Raw genomic sequence first — 22,398 nt, forward strand, 5'->3', positions numbered from 1 at the left:
TTGATTTCACATATTGACACCGAGTGTGTTAGAATAGAATAGAAGTACCTGTACTTTTAATCCAGAGGGAAATTCAGCACCACAGATCGCTCATTTAGAACATTTAGGTAGTCAAAAATAAGAATACACAGTGAAAGATATACATTCTAAAATATGTGTATACATTCTAAAATATACAGTCCAAAAATATACAGTAAAATGTACAGTAAAATGTAAAATGTACAGGAAGATATAGAAGGATTTATACAGTCCGGTAAAAAAAAAATGCAGTCCAAAGAAAATCGCATTGATAAATATATTTCAAGTATTTCAATTATTTCAATTTTCAATTATTTCAATTATTGTTGTGTTCAATGATCATGTGAAACTGAAAGTTCACCGGCCTGACCTCTGACGCCTAGGCTAGATAGATAGCAGTGGAGTGAACTCGTGAATAACGCTCAATTTGTTTAGGCCCCGCCTCCATATTTCCCTGTGACGTAGCCGAATCCCCTCAGTGCAGTTGAGGAGGAGGCGCTGTGCTTCTGAGTATATTGCTGCGAGCGGGCAAGTCATCGCTCCTTCCTCGCTCAAGAGTTTAGTCGAGTATATACTAGCAAGTGGTGTCGGGCAAGAGACATGGCTGGATACTTAAAGGTCCTCAGCTCTCTTTCGAGGTCTGCTGCAGCTCTCACCAAAAACCCAGCGGTACTCGCACCGGCTGCCACTTGCCAGAGTTTGCAACAGCGAAACTGTGAGTAGGAATCAATTCACTTATTATCATCAGAGATCATCATCATATGATCTCTGATCGGCTGAAGTAGCATAAATGCAAACCCTGGAAGCTAATAGCAAAGTTAGCTCGCCAAGTTGTGTGCAGGCGACGACCAGCGTGTCTCCGCACTGTAATGTAAAGAGCGCTCGTAGCACCGTGTTAGTTTCCTCGGGGATTGATTGATTGATTGAAAACTTTATTAACAGATTGCAGAATGGGTACAATACAGTACAGCTCAATACACACAATTGTTAAGGGGATGCAGACCAGAGAAAGACTTTCGTCTTGTTTACATCAGGGTCCCCCATTTTCAATTCATCAGGAAAAGGGGTTTGCTCATCTTTTCTCTCTGAACAGCATCAGCGTTAAAACGAGCTGTGCACAGAGAGAAGAGGAGGGCAAACCCGGCCAAACATGCTACCAGCACTCTTTGTCCTCCAGTGAGCAGCTATTTGGGGTTAAAAGTAACGTTACCATATCATCGATTTTCAGATTAATGTCGTTTTATTTGCCATAGTAACAAGTACAATGGGATTCCTACTCTCCGTTTGCTCCACAGCATAAAGGAATAAAAAGTAACAATTAACAGAATAGAAACGCAAGTATTTCTATACAATGCACTGTCTTCGGTAAGTGCAACAACAACAACATAAATACAAGTAAATAAAAATAAGTCCACATTAGACAAGTTAATTCAATATGATTGCACATTGTATTGGTTTGCATATAACAGCCACCCACCCGCACGTTTAACCGTTAGGGTGGCGTACAATTCTTGCGATGCACACGTATATCTTTTCTTCGGTAATAATCCTTTTTCTTTCATGGAAAAGCACTTTAGCCACAATAAATCTGGCAACGATTGAATGTAAACGACCGTGCCCGTTATTATGTGTTAAGTTGCAATCGGAATGGCCGAGGCGTCACCATAAAGGCATCCTATTCGAAAGCGTATATTTAGAATTCGAGAGATGCTTTGCAAACGCGTTATACCACAGTAACCATCGTTTCTAAACACTGAACCGGTTCGCAAACTTTCCCCCAAGGTCAGCCACGGGATACGAGGCCCTGTCACTGAGAGTAATGGCGGCCACAAGTGTCCTCTTGCCCTAACATTTGATTTATGTCTAGTTACATTACATTTACAGTAATGTTATAGCAGTGTACTTACCATTGCTGCACCAGGTTCACAGTCTAACGCTGTCATACACAGGATAATGCTGTATTAGTCTTTTGCACTTAGTTAGTTAGTATTAGTTTCATATTAATCGTTTAAATCTATTCATTAGGAGGTAGGTCAGTGTAGACCTTAAATTCAGTCACATATTGGTTGTACAGAAGAATTTGACTATAAAGTCAATCTATGTACAACTGTTCTCTGACTTTGTAACAGAGGGTAAGTTTAAGGGCACGTCCCTGAATAAATAAATTCAGGCTTCTTTGGGCTCACATAGCTGCCACTGGTGTTTGGTAATAACCCAGGGTGGTATGGATATCTGTAGGGATTGAACAAATGGGCTTGGGTAGATTAAGGGCTTTGCTCCTGTTAAAACAACCTAAACACCATTGACCTGTCTGGGTCGTACATACAGTATGATGACCTGTGTGAACGAGATAATAACTAGGACATGTCACTTACCTGTGTGTGGTTAGTTGAAATAGTTCTAGATTTGTTCAAACTTGCAGATGTTTTGATACTGTCAACTTCATTCCGAGTTCAATTCCATTCAGAATGAACCCTGACGTCAGCAAAACGTCTAAGGCTAAGATTTCAAAAGATTGTAGCGTGAGAAGCCAGCTTGCTCTTTCGTCATGTGTTGCAGTCTCTTAAGCCAGAAGTCACTGGTACTTACTTGCCCACAAAATTGCACATTGCCCATAATAAAAAAATAGCAACAAACAACCTTTTGGTTGTGAATTTCATCAAGACTGACGAGTTGTACTTGGTGTCTGGGCTTTTACGACAGCTGTCCTGCTTTACCGAACCAATTAACTAAACTAAGCTTTGATTGTGAGTTTGTGACTCATTCAAAATAGGTTTCAAATAGGACAGGCTGACCTTGACCGATCGATTAGGCCTAAGTAATGTTAGTTCAATAATGCAGTCTTTGCCACATATGTGTTTATACAGTAATTCTTCATCAAATGGCCTAACTTATTTAGCATGGAAAAGGGCATACAAATCTAAAAGTGTTTATCTAGTCTACTAAGACCAAACCCACCAATGAATCCGCTATGAGGGGGCAGTCCTTTTTCAGGTTGACCAGAGAGGTGAATTAGCTAAGCGTTGTCCTGGTGACCTTTAAAGAGTAAAGCACACATTGTTGTGTGTTAGACTGTCCTTGACTACTCACCTTTAGGTGTGCATTGTGTGGGCAATGCAATGGAATACCAATGATTTCAAGATAAGGCTACTCTTTGTAAACTCTTTGTTTACCCTCTTTTTTTTTTTAAATTTTCTCTGAATGAAAGCATCCAATCAGCAAATCCCTTGCTCTAGGTCACACGGTGTAGTGTCATCTGCCCTGCGCTGTCTAAAGTCTACCAAATGATATCAGGAGTTGTATCTTATCTTGTCGGCTGGCTAGACCTGTCTTATCATTTAAACCACATCAAAATGCAAGCCATCAGACATAGCCTTGTCTCAACTAGTCCTACAAGTTCCTACCACGTCCAGTTGATAAAACTGTAATGGAGGATGACGTTACATAACTGAAGTCCCCTCCCCCACCCCTGGCATGCACTGTCTCTCATTGCTTGTGATTAGTGAATGCCCTGTTTGTACAGAATCCCGGTTAGACTGTTCAGAAATTCACCCAGACCAGCTGTTTTTAAGTGACTCTTGAGTCTTTACCCATGATGCATTGCAGTAGAGCCTGCTAGGCCTTTTGACAGATAGAGAAGGGAATACATCATTACCGGTAGCCCAGTGTTAAATATTAGACGCACACACCTGCCAGTGTGCTTGGTTGATTGTTCTCCTATGATTCCACCATTTTGTTCATACACATGTTCTAAACGGTATTCTGGGACGTCTCGGGTAGCAGTCGGGGCACATTGACTTGGCTGGAACATCAGAAAGTCACTTGATTCTCTGCACCGCCCCCTGCCCCTCCCCCAGCTCCAGCACCATCCACCGCCCACCCCCACCCATGCTGAATCCTCCTGCCGACTGGCCTCTCACGGGCGTAGTAGAATCAGAGGAGACATGGCTGTGGGACTACAGATCTAGGTTGATCAGAGTGGATAGTAATTATGCAACAAGGGACCGCAGGGGTTCCTCTAAATTAAAACAATCTTTCGTTTAGTCATAATACATCCATATGCGTTGCGTTGTTATTGTTTCTGGAGAAATGTATATCAATTATGAAACTGTTGAGCTAAAACTGAATAGCATGCTGCTCAATCCAGCGTCTGATGATCATAGTCTCCTGGATTTGAAATATTCTGATTCAGATGCTGCTTTTTGATTCCGGTTCTTAACGAATCTCGATTACGGTTCTTTATGGGGCAGGGACAAAATGGGTAAATCTTTTTTTATATATATTTTTTTTTCTTAATTAATGAATGAATTAATTTATATATATATTTACACCTTTACACAAGTCATATTCACAATTTACTTCATACAGTTGAACCTGTAAATGATTGCATACAGTTTAATTTGGTTTCTGTTATTAATGATTCAATAATAAATCCAATCTTTTTTAATTTACTGTACTATATACTGTACTATATACTGTACTGTTGCAGTTATATTCATTCACTCTCACTGCAACAAACACAACATATAACGTTACTGTCTTACTGTGTAGGTCAGGGTAGTGGGTAGCTAGTTTAGCTCTATTACGTTTGCTTACCTAAATGGCACTTCAACATTTAAGGGATGCAGCCTTTTCACAACATAATCTGTGACTTTTCTGTGACACTCCTCTACTTCCTTATCCTCTCTAAACCCATTATAAAAGACCAAAAGGGATTTCGTTTGGAGAATTAATAACTCAATATGAGGAAATTAATATAAACTAGTAACCAAGGCACCCCTCCAAAAACACTAGAGTGAGCTCGGTCCACTTTGTTCCTTCAAAGTAAGAGTGTTTCCGTCTTGGCCTACTTATTTAAGATGAAAGATAACAGTTTCTGTCCATGATTCTAGCATAACAACTTCACTCTGCTACATTGACATATTTCCCTTTGACTCTAAGGTGAATGGTGTGTCATGTCCTTGGGTCACTGAATAGCAGTAGACCGGCAATTAACGTTACTAGCTAATCTGCAGGCGTTCATCATCTACAAAATGATACATTACAGCATTTTCATTCAACACGTTTTTTAGAAATTCGGTCAAGTATGTGAATTTCTAGCAACAGTACCTCAAACATGCTTATTCGCTCACTGTTCAGATTAACGACTTAGGTAAAATGTATCTTAATTTGTGTCATAAAAACTGTCATATGATACCAAATTTCGATACCATTTTTCTAGCAATTCCATTGATAACATAAAGGTATCGAATGTCGAAACCCGGCCCTGAGAACGCACCTAAGCGGGCCTGTCTGCTGAGGAGTTCACCAGACAAACAAAGACCTTTTTTTGTTTCCTCAAAGGCAGTCGCTAGGTTATGACTGACAATGGCAGCTCGGCATTCATCTGTACCTAAAATAAACCAGCTCTCATTTTCCAAGACAGGGCAACACGTTTCACTGCTGCCTGTGTGCGCAAGGCTTGGGTTATGATCGAAAGCCATCCTTCATGATTGTCCCCACCTCTGTGTGACTGACAGATGGCGACAAGCGCATCAAGGTGGCCCAGCCCGTGGTGGAGATGGACGGAGACGAGATGACCAGGATCATCTGGGAGTTCATCAAGGAGAAGGTGCTTGAAGTGGGATGAACTGGGGAGGGGATGAACGGTCTTAAAGGAACACGCCAACATTTTGGGAAATTAGCTTACCGTCTTCTCCAGAGAGGGACAAGAAGATGGATACCAGACCCCAGTTCAGTAGAAAGCTATCTGCCTGCACGTTAGCCTAGCTTAGCACAATGAATGGAAGCGGACAGTGCCGGTTAGCCTAGGCATTGTCCAACTAACACCTCTCCCGAAGGCTAACCGGCACTGTCCGCTTCCATTCATTGTGCTAAGCTACGCTAATGTGCAGCCAGATAGCTTTCTACTGAACGCACAGAGAGGAAACTGATATCTATCTTTTTGTCTCTCTCTGGAGAAGACGATAAGCTAATTTCCCAAAATGTTGACGTGTTCCTTTAAAGGTCACATCTTATACTCCCTTTCAACAAGTTAATAAAGGTCTCTGGGGTCCCTAAAACATGTATTTTTTTAAGTTTCCTGCTGAATATACAAAGAGAAACAAAAGATCGGTCTCAACTGCGTGATCTGGAAAAAACGATCAATGGAGGAAAAATTCAGCATCTTCTTGGAGGACTTGATGGATGTTCTAGCAATAATGCTCTTTATTCATACAATTAAATCCAACACGTTTCTGCCGAATATACCACCCAGATGATGCATTCTAGCAGCCTCTATATCCCCGTTTCAAGTAATCAACGGGCTGTTAAGTGTTCCTGTACCTTTTTAAAGACCAATGAGCCGCTGCTCCCAGCGGCCCGATTCCACACACCTCGCTCGCGAACATACAGGAATGAGCATGAAAAAGCATCTAAAGTCAAACGGCATGTAAAATCACAACAAGACAACAAGACGAGGCAAAAAGCAAGGACCGTGTTCTCTTGTTTCACAGTTTTGTGTGTTTTAGTAGGACCCTCAGAAACCCACATATTGTGCAGAAGCACTGAGCTTCTCATAATATGTGACCTTTAACAGCAATGTCTTTCTGTCAGTCTGCTTTAGGGAAGCACACTCAGTCTATTTCTGTAGCTCTTACTGACACGTGGATGCTAGGGGAGAGAGAGTGGGTGGGTACTATAGTGTGTGTGTGTGCGCGCACAGGAAGATTATGTAGTGTGTATGAAGTGGGGGAGGGGCTTTGTGGGGTTTCACTCATTGACTGGCTGGTCGTCTCTAGGGAAAGCAGATGGCAGTTGGCTCGGGGGAGAAAAAAAAACCACGGGGAATCAAGGGGATAACATCAGTGCCTCATCTGTGATTATTGTTACTGTTTATGTCAACAGAATAGGCCTACGTAGATGACATAACCTACTAGTGAATATTTAACATCATGATTTAGAGTTTTGCATTATTTAGTATGCATTGATTTACAGTAAGGTCTATTTGCCCTACTGTTCAATATGGTAGAGAAAGTGATAGTTTTTGTTAATTGTCTAACATGTCTCGTAATATCCCAGTTTTTATTTATTTAATATTTAATATTACAAACAATCTAATAATAATAAAAGAGCATATCTTGGTCCAAATGTAATGAATGTGCTCAAATGAAATACATTTTGTAAGTGATTTTTATAGAATCCAAAACCATGACAAATAGGTGCCTACTCAGCTTGTTTGGGTGCTTCCTGTTTTCAGTTTGACCTCCATTCTAAAGGATGTTGGAATTCCCATTGTCCCCAGAATACACTGTGTCCAAGGTTAGCTTAACCTCTGGCTGAACATAGGATTCCTTGTCAGGACAAACGGTGTAATTGTAGTTCCTGTCTCTTCTTGTGGTTCTGATCCTGTAGCTCATCCTGTCCAACGTGGATGTGGAGTTGAAGTATTATGACCTGGGTCTGCCATACCGCGACCAGACCGACGACCAGGTCACCATCGACTCCGCCCTCGCGACCCTGAAGTACAATGTCGCCGTCAAATGCGCCACCATCACGCCAGACGAAGACAGAGTTATAGGTCTTTAAATGAGCCTATGATGTGCTTAGTTTCGCTATACGGTTTTCTACCAGGGGCGACAGTGGTTTGCGGTAGAGCGGTCGCCTGGTAAATGGTGCATTTTATATAGCGCTTTTCATTCAAAGCGCTTTACAATCTGTTCCTCACATTCATCCATTCACTCACACATTCACACACCGACGGCGGAGGCGACCATGCAAGGTGACAACATGCTCATCGGGAGCAATTAGGGGTTAAGTGTCTTTGCTCGAGGACACTTTGACACGCTGACCGGGAGGAGCGGGAATCAAACCGGGAATCTTCCGTTTACCAGACAGTGGCGGAGGTTCCCAGTTAGATTCCTGCTCTTCCCGGGCGGCGTGTCGGAAGTGTCCTCGAGCGAGACAATTAACCCCCTAACCGCTCCCGATGAGCAGGTTGGCACCTTGCACGGTCGCCTCTGCTGTCGGTGTGTGAATGTGTGAGTGAATGGGTAAAATGTGAGGAACAAATTGTAAAGCACTTTAGATAAAAGCACTATATAAATGCACCATTTACCATTCTACCATTTTCCTGAAGCCCCATTCAAAGTAGCCCAGACTAGTGTTGCTAGTTTGGAATTTGTATTTACTGCATTCGCTGCTGGCGGGACAAAACCTCATAACTCCAAAAACCCAACTTTTCAGCAGATGAAAAAAACGAACACAGATTTGAGGGTGAATAGAGTTAGGAGGTTTAGACAGATGATCGGTTTAATGCTTTCCCATTGTTTAAACTTTGTAAAACCCACACACACATATGGAGGATGATCTACGGAGTTGATTTATATATAAAAAAAAATGTAAATGGAGTTATGAGGTTTTGTCCCGCCAGCAGCGAATATGTATACATATTTGTCTGAATATACCTGCATATAACCCCTCTATATACTTAATTATACACCTGCATATAACCCATAGCTCTGTATGATAGCATGTACAATAATGCTGTACAGTATATACCGTATATATATATTTATTGATTCTCACCGTATTATATCTATCCATACCTGTCTGTATTTACCTACACATAGTCCTTTTACATATTTGTAGATAATATATCTATATCTGTACATATCCTATTCTTACTAGGTACGCTGCTGGCCAGTATGACTACTATCATACTGTCCTTACACCTGTATCACTGTACATATTAATACTAAAACTCTGTACATACATCTGATTAGTACTACACTCTGTAGTACTAAATTGTATATTCTATACCCAGTTTAATAACCTGTACATTGTATATTGCTATTGCACATTACGACTACATTTGCACTCTGGTTGGATGCCAAACTTATTTTCGTTGTACTGTACTTGTGCCTTATAATGACAACACATTTTAATCTAATCTAGTTTGGGATTTGTGCCCCACGCTTCTCCATACTGAGAATGTTTGTGTTTATTGCTTCTAGAATTTAGTCTGAAGAAGATGTGGAAGAGTCCCAACGGTACCATCAGGAACATCCTGGACGGCACAGTCTTCCGCGAGCCGATCATCTGCAAGAACATTCCCAGGCTCGTTCCTGGCTGGACGCAGCCCATCACCATTGGCAGACACGCCTTCGGTGATCAGGTCAGTGCCCTCGAAAACCCCAGAGATAGTTTGGCTTCTTGAATTGTCACAATGTGGTTTTCTCTGTCCAGTTCACAACAACAAATGTGTTGTTTCTTCCAACAGTACAGAGCCACAGACTTTGTTGTTGACCAGCCAGGCAAGTTCAAGATGATCTTCACTCCTACCGATGGCAGCACGGGCAAAGAATGGGAGGTTTATGACTTCCCTGCTGGTGGCTGCGGGATGGGAATGTACAATACAGATGAGGTATGCATTTAGCTGTTGAGTTCAACATCTTCTGCTTTCAAAATATTTATTTAGAATATTGTAGACACAGTAGTAATGGTGGGCGGTAGTAATAATAATCATGTCAATACCACAGCAACTACGGATCATCGACATTAATAATAGTAATAATAATATTTGCCAGCCACGACATAACACGTGTTATCAGCCCGCCCCCTGAATGCCCAGCACGACAATTATCGCGATTTTTTATTTATTAGCGATCTGAATTCATATTTCATCAACCGAGTCTACCGTTGGGAAACCAGCCCCATCAGGAGCTCAGATGTGAAAAAAGTGCCGCCTATCGTCGCCCAGATGGTAATGCACCCTTTTGGAATGGACTCAATGAAAATGGATGAGAAAAAAAAAATCCGGAATCCACATTTTACTTCTCACGCATGTAACCGGAGATGATCCCAGTCATTGTGGACCATCAGAACAGCGTGTAATATGTGTTTACAGTATGTAGCGTCGGATTAATAAAAGGATCGATTTTTGGAATGGCGATCAGGAATTGGAATAATCTTTTTGGATACCATCTGATCTCAGTTAAGGAATCTATTTTACCAGTCTTAGGATAATCAGACCTGTTTTCACGTAGATATAAACTTTTCCCCTATGTGTGATTTGGCTGTGCGAGCGATCAGGAAATATATCAGATCAGATATCAGATCGCCTGCCCTATATAGCGTGCATACGTACACATATACTATCGATAATCTAGCGTTTATTTGAAAACGATTCATAAATAGGCCGAAAAATTAGAGTTTTTTGTGTATTCTAGAATATTCCGTTTATTATGGAATATTTTTATTTTTATTGAAAACGAGGGCTTCTCAAGATGCTATAAAACGGAAATGAACCGATAAAAAAACAATCCGCTTCGACAATGTTGACTGGAAAATTAGTCATTGATAAGCGACGGGCAGATTAGACACATAGCCATAATTTAAAACATAGATTAGGCGATATTAACGCTAACATTGAAGTGGATGGTGGGCATTCAAGCACTAAATCGTGCACCCCCTGCTGGGCACTGAAAGTGTTAATAGAATGATGGCAACAGCATTGCCAATTTTCACCCGTTTCTCTCCTATCTGGTTTTGACTCATTATGTCCACATACATTTTTACCTGTAGAAAATATCCCTATGGTTTAAATGAAATGATGGAAGCTTTCTGCCTAACAAGGCACTGATTCCAAGCTAGTTTTTGCTCACTTAGAAAATGAAAGTAAATTTCAATATCATCTTTGTTATTTTGTTATTATGTTATTATTTTCAATCCATGATGTTCAAAATTCACGCGTGGCCTTTGGACGCATTAATCGTTTAACTGAATCGGTGTCGGCTGAAGAAATGCACTATGCGTCGGTCACTTCCTCAGTGTTACTACTTGGGAAATAATACTACTTTACTATTATTACTACTGTTACTACTTGGGAAATAATAACTAACCTTAACTAAGTTATAATCCTGTGCGGTCACTTCCTGTGTTACTAATTGGGAAATAATAACCTCAACTAAGTTATATTCCTGTGCAGTCCCGACTGAATTACATAGTGCTATTTTGCAGATAAAGAACAACCTGCTTACCACCGCTTGTTTATCCTCATTCGAGTTTTGTTTGATTTTACAGTAGAGATTAAACTGGAGAGTATATTATATATAAATGAGTATATAGTAGTATATACATTTTTTTTATTATCTTTTACATTTATTTTAAAATGTGCTCTTAATTATTCTGATTGTCTGATGTCTTTATATTTATGAACGCCTTATGAATCGCTTGACGACACTATGAATGAGTTTAACTACTCAGTGTATTTATTGAGTATAAATAAAGATTGAATTTAATTGAATATGGACTTTTCAACTTGGAAATGGAAGTGTGAGGGAGGAGCCTGCAGACGGGTTGTTAACCCTTACGCGACCCGTGTGAACCCGGCCAGTCATGACCTACCCATGTCCTCTTTTGTCAACAGTCTATTACAGGCTTCGCGCACGCCTGCTTTCAATATGCCATTGGCAAGAAGTGGCCTCTGTACATGAGCACCAAGAACACCATTCTCAAAGCCTACGATGGCCGCTTCAAAGACATCTTCCAGGATATCTTTGAGAAGTGAGTGTCCCCCATCTTCATTTTTGTCTCTCATGTGGACCTTTGTTTTTATATGCGAGACGTCAGACGATAGGTGGAGATCATCAGGGTTCCTATAGTCATAGATATCCTTGAAAGTGCATTGAACTAATCTATAGTGGGAAAGATTCCACTATAAAAATCTGAATATTGGGCGGCTGATTGGCGCAGTGGGCAAGGCGCTCGCCTCTAACGCAGGAGACGTTGGGTTCGAGCCCAGCTCTCGGCGTTGCTACCGGCTGGCCGGTCGTTCATACTAACACAATTGGCAAGTGTTAGAGGGTGGGAAAGCCGGTGGGTGGGGATTTGATGTTGTGGACGGCGACTCCTACAGGTCGGTTTGGTGACGCCGGTGCGACGGAAGCAGGAAGTAGCGGGGGCAGCGTGAGCCTCCCACGCGTTACTCCTCGCCACTGAGAGTTCGAGCTGCTGCGGTGAAAAGATGCGACAGGCTGCCTCCTCGTGTACCGGAGGGGACACATGATGCAAGGCTTCTGTCCTCACTACAACCGACCTGTGGGAGGCATAGTCTAGCAACGATCAAGACAGGGGAGGGGAGAATTGGATATACGAAATTGGGATGGGAGAAAAATAGAAATGGGGAGAAAAAGTGGAAAAAAATAAATAAAAATCAGAATATTGAACATTTGTTATGGTCACCTAGAGGAAGTTCCCTCAAATTGTAAGAAATATTGTTCAAATGAATGAGAGAACCCACTACAGTTAAAGGGGCTGTAAGTGGTATTATTTTTGTAAAAATTTGTGTTGAGTAGACAGCCATCACTGATATAGAGTGTTTAGTCAGTAACATGGGTCTCCCAGTCCCTCCACTCTGTTTCTTTTTCAAATGTAGCCAAGAGTAAAGACCCTAACCCTATCAAAACAGCAGTCAAAGTGTATATTTTCAGCACTACATTTGTTTACCAATGATCTTAAGTGTTATTACTCACTCACTCACACACTCACTTTAAACAAACACACTGTAGCACCCACTCCCCACACTTTATATTTATTGATAAAGGATTGCACTACAACTCGTACACCTTACTGTAAATTGTACCTAAATTGTACCTCATCCCATTTCTGCTTTGCACTATATAGTATTGTATATTAGTACACTGCATAGTATTGTATATTATATGGTAACTCAGTTACGTCTATTCTGCATCGAACATTGTACATATGTCTATACTGAACACTGTGACCTCATTTTCTACTTCTAATTTACATGCTATACTATGTTATTTGATACTATCTTGTCTAGCACAGTCTCTGGAGCGTAACAGTAAGAAGCATTTTGTATGAAAGTATTCTGTACTTCTGTATGACAACTATTAAAGAAACTTGAAACTATTAGCTAAATATGAGTTTATAAATATCTCTGCACATCCCGGCGGAAACTGGATGACTTAGACGCGAGGAAATAACGCGTCATGAAACCGCTGTAGTCCTAAAAGAGAGGAGACCCTACCTAAAGCTGTAAAGGAATGTGAATCCCTACCCACATTCAAAACCGCTCTTAAAGAGCACCTACGGGAGGCTGCAATTCGAAACTGGCCACCGTAAATGCCCAAAACCCCCACCACCTCCTAATAGACAGTATCCTCCCCACCGCATGTATATATTCCCTCCCCGCCGTATGTATATCTCTCTCCCACCCACCCACCCCCTCCTAATGTACAGTCCCCTCCCCATCATATGTATATACTCTGTCAGGATCTAGGGGTAACAGTACTGTATATTTGAATACCGTTTATGTCACAAATGTATCAGTACTAAATACCTATATGTCCCTATGCCATAAATGTCATGTATGTTGTGTATGTCATAAATGTCTATATGAATTGAAAATGGGGGACCCTGATGGAAACAAGACAAACGTCTTCCTCAGGTCTGCATCCCCTTAACAATTGTGTGTATTGAGCCGTACTGTATTGTACCCATTCTGCAATCTGTTAAATAAAGTTTTCATTCATTCATTCATTCACCCAGGGCTTTCGATGGTCATCGACATTTTATAAAAATATACTACCCAGCTCACACCAGACTCTCTCAAAGCTGTTGAAAATATTATTAGAGAAAAATTCGGACGTTATTTTCGTGATTTATATCTCACAGGTCGAACAAACCTGAACGTTATTGCCATAAAATACAACGTGGTTGGTTTCTTTACCTTAAGTTTCTGTGAACGTCTAGAAAGAAAATACGTCTCAATCTGATGAAAAATGGCGGAGCTATGGACATGTAACTGTACTTACAGTATATTTCATTCACGGTCTTTGCTGCCCTGTAACGGGCGCCTCGTGGTACTAAATCCAGATTTAACTCTCCCATTGGCTTAACAGGTTAAGCATGAAATGATTCAATTGCATTATTTGACGATAAATGGGTCTCTTAGGGCATTCTGGTCACTCACCTTGATAGGATGCGTACCATTTAACTGCAACGTCATAAATATATATATATATTTTTTAAAGAATTAGAATAATGAGTCTCTTAACTCTTACCGAACCTGAAACATGTTTTTGTACCGATCACAGTGTCGTATTTTACCGGACCTAAAACATGCTTTTGGTAACGATCGCAGTTTCGGGGTTTCAGGCGAGCAACCCGAACGATTTGGGCATAATGTATATAACGCGTTATATCTCGCAATCTATGAAAAAATACTGGATTATTTTGGAAAGGGGCGATGTTTAGCGTGTAATAGCACACAAACTACAGTATGTAGAAATGAACTGGTTAGTCAGTGATGGACTATGAACAATCAAATTTATTTGTAAGGCCCGACAACACACGTTAATGTCCCCATGGGCCGTTCACGTCTTCTTTAACACATTAACTGCCACGGAGTTTGATCATCTTATACCATTCTCTGCCAGCACTGTAAGTCTATGGAGATGTTCACCTTCTTTGCAGGGCTATAACTTTTAAAATTGTATTGCTAAATTGACATTACTATGGCCCATTCAACATCGATTATCTATCGTTCAGGATGTAGGAACGTTTAACTTTTTCATTCACACATTCATACAAAAATACCGTCTAGAATATAAATATGTTTTTATCGTTTTCTGCAGTAATTCCTAGAACGTGAGATATAGGCATAAATGCATATATAGATTATCAAATGCCGTTTGATACCGATCCACGCTATATTAAAATTTTCAACTGTACATGGTCCTAAACGTTATGACTGATCATGCGCAGGTGAACGGGGGGGGGGTCGTTTATAATTCCGTGATCGTCGTTGAATGCTTTATGTGGTATGGGTGATATATAGATCAGAGCAGTTTGCATGGATAATAATAAACAAAAACGCTGAAAGTCACGGCAGCCTCCTCTTACCGTTGGGCGATGACACTGGAGCAAAAAGATCCCAGTTATTTGATGGCGATCGAGGCGATCCATTTCCGGTTTGTATAATAATAATAACAGCCCAAATCATGTCGATTATTGAGTTATGGCAGCGATCGCTACACATGGACGTGTGTCTTGAGTCCCGCAACGATAAGCGAGTGGCCGGACGTATCCAACCGGCATTTCCGGTTTGGCACCTCGCCGATCATCCACCAGGTGGCAGTATTGAAGCGTTGCAGAGTTGTGCCGAGTCCCACACCATCAGACCAGCCTCCGTGAGGGAAATATGAATACCATGGCGAAAATATGAAATATGATCAAAATAACGTCGTACGCAGTGATCTGGCAGAATTCGCATGAACTTGAAACCCGTTGTACAACGTTTTTGGCGCAGGAAGTGTTAAACAAGTCAAGAAGAAACATCACAATAATTCAGAGTTTCCATGTTTGTAGTGGGCGGAGATGGAGCAATAAATACATGTAGTGAGCATATGCATACATGGTGACAGTAGAATCATAGTATATAAGAAAATTGTGAAATAGAGTAATAGATAGAACTACTGCAAGCGTATGGATACAGGATGAGATACAAGATAATAGCTCAGGGCCGTATGCCCCGTGGGGGCAGGAGAAGTCACTCAGAAGGTTCAGCACTGCAGGCCAGACAGGACGGTATGAAGCTGTTCCATGGGACCGGTTGAGACAGATAAAAAAGAAGCAGTGAAGCTAGACCAGCACTCTCAGGTTCAAGTATTTAATGGCAGCCAGCCTGAAACAAACATGTTTAGGAATTACATATTCCTTCGTCAGTGTTATAGCTTGCTATAACACTTGCTATAACACCGGTTGAGACAGAGACAGAGGTTAAATAAACATCCTAACTAAACTAGACACATTAATCTGAGGGTCAGTCCCCGACCAGGTGAGATCAGGGTAGGTTGAAGGAGAGAGAGAAAAGATGGGTCTTAAGCAGGGATTTAAAAGCTTCGACAGAGCAGGTAATTTGTTCCACAGGTAGGGAGCGAGGTAGACAAAGGCTCTGTGGCCGGCGGATTTCTTTTTAACCCTAGGAATCGATAGAAGCCCCGCATTTTGTGAGCGCAGAGCACGAGCGGGCGAGTATCGAGAGATGAGATCGGATAGATAGAGCTGTGCAAGCCTATAAATTTTTTTGTCAAATGAGCCATACTATTGTCTCCATAGCTATAATACAGAATACACGATGGGGCCGCAAACATCGCTAAAATGGTCAATAACGCTGGCGCCATTGAGTAAAGATGGGAAAAGAGCGTGGCGATCAATGAGTTAATGAGGCAAAACTATTTCTGTAATGCTGTCCGTAATTGGGTACAATTCTTATATTAGTATTTGAAACTTTAAAGCTTTCTCAACCAAATGCTTGTGTGTGTGTCTTGACAGGAACTACAAGCCAGAGTTCGACAAGCTGAAGATCTGGTATGAGCACAGACTTATTGATGACATGGTCGCCCAGGTGCTGAAGTCTTCTGGAGCCTTTGTATGGGCCTGCAAGAACTACGACGGCGATGTCCAGTCTGATATCCTGGCTCAGGGTGAGAGATTTGAAGTGACACCAGAAGTCTCTCATGTCTCAAGAGAAGTCTGCTCACTCCGCCACCATCTTGATAATGGCGAGAGAGATTGTTGTTCATTTTATCTTAAAGGTGCTGTAAGTGGTATTCTCTTGTTAAAATAAGTGGTCTACATAAGTGGCCATCACTTGTATAAAGTGTCTGGTCAGTAACATGGGTCTCCCAGTCTCTCCGCTCTGCAGTAAACACAAAATAAATTTCCTGGTATGCCGTTTCCTACTTTACCCAATCAGAAGAGAGAACTCCACACACTGCAAAAACGGTCTGACCAAAGTAAGAATTACAACTTAGTTATGAGCAAATATGTGCTTGAAACAAGTAAAGTAATCTGCCTGAGCAGTAAGCAAATCCGGCTTGGCAAGATTTCTTGAAACAAGTACAAATATCTAGGGTTCTCTCTCCTGATTGGATAAATTGGGAAGGGATACCAGTAAATGTATTTTGTGTTTACTGCAGAGCGGAGGGACTGAGAGAGCCATGTTACTGACCAAACACAATATCAGTGATTGCTTTCAAAATGTAGAGCTATTTCACACTTATTTTAACAAGAATAAATACCACTTGCAGCATCTTTAATTTATAAAAATGTTAAACTCACATTTCACCTAAGAAATGCAGTAGTTTATAATCAATTTGACTCTACACAAAATAACATCACATTTAACTATTTTCTCTGAATATGTTTGTTTTGTAGCAAGTAGTTTTCATCCTTGTCGCCATCTTTGAGAGTGTTTGTGGTGACACTACTGTTCCTTGGGAAATTATATCACTAGGAAATAATGTAGCGTTTTGCTAAAATGCTCCCCTAATTTTGAACATAAAGGACATCTTAGCACAATGAATGGAAGCGGACATGACCGGTTAGCCTTCGGGAGAGGTGTTAGTTGGCCAATGCCTAGGCTAACCGACCATGTCCGCTTCCATTCATTGTGCTAAGCTAGGCTAACGTGCAGCCAGATAGCTTTCTACTAAACGCACAGAGAGGAAACTGGTATCTATCTATCTTGTCTTTCTCTGGAGAAGACTCTAAGCCGTAATGTTGGCGTGTCCCTTTAACAGAACCCCTTGACGTCCACTAACATCGCTGACTGCTAACGTTTTCTCTGTTTCTGTTCCAGGCTTCGGCTCTCTGGGCCTGATGACATCAGTGCTGATTTGCCCCGACGGCAAAACCATTGAAGCTGAAGCCGCCCACGGCACCGTGACCAGACACTACCGAGAGCACCAGAAGGTTAGTAGCCATTAACGTTCATCTCAACCACATGGACCGTGGTGGGAGACGTGTGAAATGTTACTCTGAAACAGGAACACCCAAGTGTGTAGAATTACTCCTCTTCAGTGTGGAGGGCTTTAGACCGCCACATCTGTGTTGTTACAGTGCCATCTTGTGGTGGAAAGTCATAACGACGCTTAGGTGGCCACAAGCTGTTCCATTATGCTGATCATACCCAAAGCTCAGTAAGGCGACCATTGATTAAACCCCCCTCTTATCTCCACCTTCAGGGGAATCCAACGAGTACCAACCCCATTGCCAGCATCTTCGCCTGGACCCGGGGACTGGAGCATCGGGGCAAGCTTGATGGCAACACTGACCTTATCAAGTAAGAGGCAATCTAAAAGTGAGATTGAACACGTCGACGTATGACTGAAATGTGGCTGTATCTAAATTGTGCGGTCGGATCTGTAGATTCTCCAAGACGCTGGAGAGGGTGTGCGTCGAGACTGTGGAGAGTGGCGTGATGACCAAGGACCTCGCGGGGTGCATCCACGGCCTGCCCAAGTGAGAGATCATTTGTATTAACTATGCCTTCAGTTCCTCTGGTGTTGATCGCCTGGTTTATGTTAAGCCTTTCACTACCACACTACCAAGAGTAAACGCTTTCACTACCACACTACAGAAGGTTAACCCTTTCACTACCACACTACAGAAGGTGAACTCTTTCACTACCACACTACAGAAGGTTAACTATTTCACTACCACACTACAGACGGTTAACCCTTTCACACTACAGAAGGTTAACCCTTTCACTACCACACTACAGAAGGTTAACTCTTTCACTACCACACTACAGAAGGTTAACTCTTTCACTACCACACTACAGAAGGTTAACTCTTTCATACCACACTACAGACGGTTAACCTTTTCACTACCGTTAACCATCTAGTGTGGTAGTGAAAGGGTTAACCTTATATAGTGTGGTAGTAAAAGGGTTAATGTCTACCTTTTACACCGTTGTACTAACCAGGACGGCTGGGAATCGAATTGATAGTGATTATCATTAGGGCTATGCTTTGATTATCAAATGATTCTCGGTGCATCACGTCTATTGATGACATACATTGTGATTTTAAATAATTTTTTACTCCAGTTCACTGCATGATATCTGTAATGATGTTGCGATTTCATTGTTAATAGTTAATAGAATTTACTTCAGAATTTACTTCAGTTGGATGATTTGAATTGGCATACAACACCAAGGAAACCATAACAGAAGGAAGGGTCATCATGTCACTGTGTGGCGCATGAACGCACATTGGTGCCAAGTGTGGAAACCTTCAGTCCGACATTGAGTTGAATTGAATCAGCCATCTCCTCGTCATTTAAACGGGTTATTACCTCAGAAGTCAGAATCATCAGTAAGTTGTTGCATTGTTAACTAGCTAACATTTTATATATTCGTTGATTCCTCAGATAGCTTGTATATTTTATTTTAATACTGGCTTCAATAGAACTGATACCAAAGTCTGTCACCAAGCAGAGCATAGAATGCTGGTGTTCTGACGCGATGACCCTTCCTTCTTTTATAGTTTCCTTGTGCAACACCAAGGAAACTATAAAAGAAAGGAAGAGACATTGTGTCAGAACACCAGCGTTCTATACCAAGGAAACTATAAAAGGAAAGGAAGAGTCATTACGTCAGAACACCAGCGTTCTATACCAAGGAATCTATAAAAGAAAGGAAGAGTCATTACGTCAGAACACCAGCGTTCTATACCAAGGAATCTATAAAAGAAAGGAAGAGTCATCACATCAGAACACCAGCGTTCTATGCTCTGCTTTGTGCCAGTTCTAGTATTGAAGCCTATGGGAGATGCATGGAGAAGCAAAATATACACATCAACCAATATATCAAACGTTAGCTAGTTAACAATGCAACAAATTGCAGATGATTCTGACATCCGAGGTAGTAACCTGTTTAAATGATGGGTCATAAACGAGGATATGGCTAATACCATTCAACTCAATGTCGGCCAAACTGCCCCGCGCCTCTGGAACAGTCTACCTGTTAATATTAGGTCTGCCCAATCAGTTTCCACTTTTAAATCGCTGCTTAAGGCCATGGTTACACAATTGAATACAGAAACGTTTTTGTTGCTGAATGATTACGTTTGCTGTCCAAGTTAAAAATAAACGCCGTTTTGGCAGGATAACGCGTTGCCCTACTGGCAACGCTGAAATTGTGTTTCCGTTTTGGATACTCGCCAAAACTCGCCGACAATGTTGCCATGTAATCTGCGTGAGCCGGATACGGAGCCATTGTTGCTCAACGTCCATGCGCAGTAGATACCCGCACGGTTATTTCCAGTGTTTACAGCAGAGCTGTCCCAAATAGCTGCAGCTACCATGTGTTGTCAAGTTATTGTTACGGTATAAGGAGCCCAGTCCAAGCTACAACAGTCTGCATTCCCTTAACAATTGTTTGTATTGAGCCGTATTGTATTGTACCCATTTTGCAATCTGTTAAATAAAGTTGACATCCATTCATTCTGCTAGCATTAACGATTGCATGAGCAGCTGGCTAACGTGAACTAACGTTAGCTACCTACCGTAGCTACCTAGCTACCAGACCCTGTTAACTCAGAGCTCCTCTTTCAACATAACAAGCATTAAACAAAATGGCCCAGTCATCTATTCACCTTTGTTTAATACATGGGGCGTTGTCTCTAATGTTATCTAGCTACTGATAGCTCCTTATATCATCAGTTTTGTGCTGGCTGGCTAACGTAATCTAACGTTAGCTACCTACTAACGTTGAGACTAAAACTACGCTCTTGGTGGTCAATTGTGTTGATGTTAGTTTTGTTTCATCAACAAATGAGGCAGAACACACAGTGAATGTATCCGTTTTGTTTATTGCACTTTCTTTGCTGAAAAATAAATGCTATGTTGGCTAAATGGCTCACGCGAGGCATTTAAAGATGGTGGACGCATTATTTCTAAACCTAGCCGCATTTCTGGCAAGACGCTCTCTGATTGGCCGACGCCTGTTTCTACACTGGTTAAGCTTAGGCACTCTTTCAAAGTTGGTTAAGGTTAGAGTTTGTCTTAGAGCGTGACGGCAAGTTCTTACGGTTAATCTTAGGCACTCTTTCGAAGTTGGTTAAGGTTAGAGTTTGTCTTAGAGCATGGCGATAGAATGCCAGGTACTTTGCAGGCTGTTTGACGTGGAAATGGGCAAAGACACAGCTCGTCACGCGATTGGGCAAACGTGTCAGTGGCCAATCAGAGAGCGTCAGTCAGAAATGTGGCTAGGTTTAGAAATAACGCATGGTGGACTTGTTGATTTTTTGCAGGAAGTGTATTGTATTCATACTTTTCTGATTGGTTGAAAATTGCCTTCATGTTCGCCACCTACTGCTTTGGCATTGTACTACATGTATATACATCAGTGTGCTCACGATGCAAAAACAATGTCTAACGTTGCGTTCTGAAAAGCGAAACTGACCCTGACAACTAAACGAAAACTGGCCATTAGTGTAACCGCAGCCTAAAACACATCTTTTCAGCCTGGCTTTCTAAATCCCTTGTAGAGTATCTCCTTAGTTTTGATGTGATTTTAATGTATATATATTTTAAATGGTTTGATATGGTTTTTAAGTATAGTACCTTGATTTTTATGCAAATTGTTCAGCACTTTGTCAACTGCTGTTGTTTAAAATGTGCTATATAAATAAAATGTACTTGACTTGACAAACTGAAAGTTTTCACACATGGCACTGTGCGTTCACACGCTACAATGACGTGATGACCCTTCCTTCTTTTAGTTTCCTTGCAAAACACCAGGAAATATATATATTTGATTGGACTATGGGAATTGATTGAGTTTTGTGCATCAATGCAAAATAACAAAAAGTAGAATTGCGATTATTACATGAATCTACAATTTCCTCTCCAGCTTAGTAACATGTAAGCATCAGTGACTTGTTTCATGGTTCCTCAAAGTGGGAAGTGGACTCTCTGTGGTCTGATCTGTTACGTCCCTGTGTCCTCAGCTGCAAACTGAACGAGCACTACGTCAACACCACAGACTTCCTGGACGCCATCAAGAACAATCTGGACAAAGCCGTCGGCAAGTGAATGACTTGAAAGAAGCACAGAGCTAGTTTGAAGAAAGTGACGACGTTGTCGTTTTGTTTTTTGTACCTAATTTTTAACTTAAAAATGTCAAGAAAAAGCCACATGCATTTCATTTAAAGGAAATGGTACTGTACATGATCACACACGGAGGCCATTTTGCTCTCATGTCGCGCTCGGGTTTGGGGGAACGGGGTGGACAGTCAGGAACCCAACCTGAGTGTGACATAAGTGCAAAATGGCCACCGTGTGAATATTGTCAACAAAGCGTGCCAGTAGGTCATTTTTTGTGGTCGAGAGCGGCTATTCCCCCTGATGACTCCTTCACTAATAATTATGTCCCCATATTTCCAGGGTTGTATTTTTTTGTAATATGAAGTACTGTATTAAAATATACTGTATCATGCCTTGGAGAAGACAAAAAAGACTGAAGGCCACGTCGAACATTTGCCAATAAATGTTCCTTGTTTGATCCTTTGGTCACTGTCGATT

General features: G+C 41.4%; 1 protein-coding gene across 1 annotated transcript; it reads left to right on the forward strand.

Annotated features, from left to right (window-relative positions):
- Positions 1-525: 525 nt before the first annotated feature.
- idh2 (isocitrate dehydrogenase (NADP(+)) 2) lies at positions 526-22,378 on the forward strand. Its single transcript, XM_084334317.1, has 11 exons — positions 526-733; positions 5,538-5,629; positions 7,411-7,576; positions 9,012-9,172; positions 9,278-9,421; positions 11,426-11,562; positions 16,360-16,511; positions 17,669-17,781; positions 18,054-18,151; positions 18,238-18,330; positions 21,825-22,378. Exons 1-11 carry the CDS (start codon positions 619-621, stop codon positions 21,907-21,909), a joined length of 1,356 nt encoding a protein of 451 aa, XP_084190443.1. The 5' UTR covers positions 526-618; the 3' UTR covers positions 21,910-22,378.
- Positions 22,379-22,398: the final 20 nt, after the last annotated feature.

Source organism: Notolepis coatsorum, assembly GCF_963971535.1.
Source record: "Notolepis coatsorum genome assembly, chromosome: 18".
Taxonomy (NCBI): domain Eukaryota; kingdom Metazoa; phylum Chordata; class Actinopteri; order Aulopiformes; family Paralepididae; genus Notolepis; species Notolepis coatsorum.